The 3,924-nt window shown below is 36.6% G+C and overlaps 1 protein-coding gene across 1 annotated transcript; it reads right to left on the reverse strand.

Annotated features, from left to right (window-relative positions):
* Positions 1-1,208: 1,208 nt before the first annotated feature.
* On the reverse strand, positions 1,209-1,478 carry LOC140203737 (serine-rich and transmembrane domain-containing 2-like). Its single transcript, XM_072269770.1, has one exon. The coding sequence runs from the start codon at positions 1,476-1,478 to the stop codon at positions 1,209-1,211; it is 270 nt and encodes an 89-aa protein (XP_072125871.1).
* Positions 1,479-3,924: the final 2,446 nt, after the last annotated feature.

Below are 3,924 nucleotides of genomic sequence, written 5' to 3' on the forward strand. Positions count from 1 at the left end.
GTGGCATTTATTGATAATGATTGTCAGTGGGCTATTTGATTGTAGAAAGTGTCACATTTGAGCCAAATTATATTTTTATTTCTTTGATTTGCATCTTTCCAGCAGGAATCACATGAAAGCCCCATCTGATTTTTAAAAAATATATATGCCTAATCATAGCAAATAAATCTTATTGCTCTTCAAATTGTACAAAATTACAATTTTAAACATATATGTAAGGGAGTAGATTGGAGTGTCTCATAGCACTTTTCTCTTGCAGATGCCTGTTTGCAAACCCACTGAAAATGCTTATATTGTTTAAACATTTGGCAAAACGCAGACCAGTTAATGCCATGGGGGCATTACTGCTTTTTTTTAAAAAATAGAACTTGCACTTCTAAAAGATAAATTACAGATGAGAGAAATTTTGGTCAGATTTGTATTTAAGTGACTTGACAAAAATATTAATATGTTGCTTTGTACACAGAATTATAAATTTCCAATTGAATTTTTTTTTAATCGCTTTAAAATCTGTTGTGGGCAATAGCATATAAACATTGGCAAATATATAATTAGTTTGCAAAGATGTGATACATTTCTTACATTAATAAGTTTATTTGCAGTGTGTTAACCTTTTATTTATAGTATAACTTTATGTTGCTAGTGACATACATTCAAGAAGCAGTTTGAATATATTTTTCCAAGATTCCTATTAAAACATCAAATCTTCACATACTTTACAGCTCTGGGTAAAATCCCATGCATTTTGTTTCTAAGCATGTTTCATATACTGCTGAATCTTTATTTTTAACTCAAGCATGTGTTAAATTCTGATAAATCTAGCTTAAACAAATGTTAAATAGAATCAAAATACAGTATATAATTATTTATCATAATTTCCATCATTTAAGGTCCAAAGTTTTCTTAATGAAGTTTTATAATTAAGTGTGTATCAACTTAATGAATGATTTTAATTTACTTATGTCTCCTTAATGCATTCAATGTTGAATCTGCAGATTCGGCAATGTTATCGATTTTAAATGATGATGTGACATTTCGCATTTTCATTTCCTTAATTGCTAGCCATCTGTAGCCGACTGTAATGATCGGATGTGGATCAGAACGTTGAATGGCAGCATAGCTTTAGGACTGAATCCCAAAAGAGACCTTCCTTTTTTTTGTAAACATACCCAGCAAAGAAAGCCTGCTGACATTCACTGAGCCAAAGTCTAAAAACCACCGACTTCCACGCTGGTGAAAACATCTGCCTTGCTGACATTATCCACGGATGAAGAGACAGGAACAATGACATGCTTTAATCTGTAAAGCACAATGACCACGACAACAAGCAAGAGGACCAGCAGGCTGAAAAATATCGCGACATAGGTGTAAATATTTGTCGGATTACCGATCGAGTCCTCTATAACTGTAGCCATAGTTGGCTGGTGGAACAACACAGCGGTGAAATTTCCAGGTTGCCTGAAGTAAGACTCAGTCATAGTCAAAATTTAGCGAAATGAAATTAACTCACAGGTTTTGCATGCTGAAGTAACCCGGAGATCTAGTTTCCTTGGAGTAGAGCTGAGACTCTCCTTAAACATTGAGCTTTGCAGACAGTCAGTAATGTTTTGAAGTTTCTGTTAGTACCATGCTGAAGCGTGAAAAATGTATTCAAACTATGTCAAGGAGAGGTGGATTCACAATGCTGTAGTAATGCTACTCTCCCACTGAGCACTTAAATGCAGACGTGAGAGCACAAGAGTGCAAACGAGTATGAGCGGACAACATTTCATATTAGCCTCATTTACTTAAACAGATGCTTCCCCTAGTGACTAGAGGATCACTGTTGATAATCACATTACCTGTCTGACAGCCAGCTTGCAATGCTTCTGGCAGTTTTCATGAGGTGAATCATCAGTACTGTCTCTGAAGCTGACAAATTGTCTCATAGGCTAAGGTCCCTTCGAACTCATCACTCATGTCACAGATTCTTGCAAATAATGGTCTTCTCCCAATTGTCTTCCTCTCTCTGCAGCACTTTAGCAGTAAAGGAGCTTGTCAGTGAATCAAATTTTGCCTAACCAGCAGCATCAGAGCTAAAGGGAAAAATTATGTCAAAAGTTCAAAGTAAATTTATTATTAAAGTACATATATGTTTTCTTGCAGGCATACACAGAAAAACAAAATATACAATAGAATCAGCGAAAACCTACACACCTATACTGACAAACAACTAACATGCAAAAAGCAACAAAACTATGCAAATACAAAAGAGAAAAAACTAATAATAACATTTATTAATAATAAATAAGTAAGCAATAAAAATTGAGAACATCAAATGAAGAATCCTTGAAAGTGATTCAGTGATGAGGTGAGTGAAGTTATTGCTGGTTCAAGAGCCTAATAGTTGAGGTGTGTTAACTAATCCTGAACCCGGTGGTGTGGGTCCTGAGGCTCTTGTACCTTCTCCTGATGGCAGCAGTGAGAAGAGAGCATGATCTGGGTGGTGATGGCTCCATGTTTGAATAAAGATAGATGAATTTATCTTTCACTTCATATTTTCATAGACTAGATTGAATCATTTCTATTTCTCATCATTTTGAAACAAATACCAAGTGTCCTCATGTGGCTGTTAACATGGCATGTACATATCCCTGTACGGAAAATTGATAGTGGTTTTGCAGTTAGTGTTGTTTTTGAATGTTGCATCAGAATAAAGTTAAGAGAAGGAAGATAAAATACACTTTTTTTTCATCACCAATCAACTTCCCAGCTCTTGACTTCATCCCCCCTCCTCTTCCATGTTTCACCTCTCACCTGGTGGTTCTCTCTCCCCTCCCACCACCTTTTAAATCTACTCCTCAGCTTTTTTCTCCGATCCTGCCAAAGGTTTTCAGCTTGAAACGTCAACTGTACTCTTTTCCATAGATGCTGCCTGGCCTGCTGAGTTCCACCAGCATTTTGTGTGTGTTGTTCTGATCTCCAGCACCTGAAAATTTTCTCTTGTTTCTATTCTTTTTTCAAATTTGTGCAGTTGAAATTGATTGCTGATTTGTGCATTTTAATCTATATGTTAATTTCAATGGGAAAAGCAGCTACCTGCATAAAGCAGATTTTGCTTTAATCTTTTTATATATATAACCATATAACAATTACAGCATGGAAACAAGCCATCTCGGCCCTTCTAGTCCGTGCCGAACTCTTACCCTATCCTAGTCCCACCGACCTGCACTCAGCCCATAACCCTCCATTCCTTTCCTGTCCATATATCTATCCAATTTAACTTTAAACGACAACATAGAACCTGTCTCAACCACTTCTGCTGGAAGCTCATTCCACACAGCTACCACTCTCTGAGTAAAGAAGTTCCCCCTCATGTTACCCCTAAACTTTTGTCCTCTAATTTTCAACCTATGCCCTCTTGTTTGCATCTTCCCCACTCTCAGTGGAAAAAGTCTAACCACGTCAACTCTATCAATCCCCCTCATAATTTTAAACACCTCTATCAAGTCTCCCCTCAACCTTCTATGCTCCAAAGAATAAAGACCTAGCTTGTTCAACCTTTCTCTGTAACTTAGGAGATGAAACCCAGGCAACATTTTAGTAAACCTCTTCTGTACTCTCTCAATTTTATTGACATCTTCCTATAATTCGGTGACCAGAACTGTACACAATACTCCAGATTTGGCCTTACCAATGCCTTATACAAATTCAACATTACATCCCAACTCCTATACTCAATGCTCTGATTAATAAAGGCCGGCAAACCAAAAGCTTTCTTCACCACCCTATCCACATGAGATTCCATTTTCAGGGAACTATGCACCATTATTCCTAGATCCCTCTGTTCTAAAGCATTCTTTAATGCCCTACCATTTACCATGTATGTCCTATTTTGATTATATGTTATATTATATGTTTTTTATCTTTTCCCCACCTGCTGAT

This window comes from Mobula birostris, chromosome 10, assembly GCF_030028105.1.
Source record: "Mobula birostris isolate sMobBir1 chromosome 10, sMobBir1.hap1, whole genome shotgun sequence".
Lineage (NCBI taxonomy): Eukaryota > Metazoa > Chordata > Chondrichthyes > Myliobatiformes > Myliobatidae > Mobula > Mobula birostris.

Coding starts and splice junctions, on each gene's coding strand:
- LOC140203737 (XM_072269770.1), bottom strand. CDS start 1,478: ATGACTGAGTCTTACTTCAGGCAACCTGGAAATTTCACCGCTGTGTTG.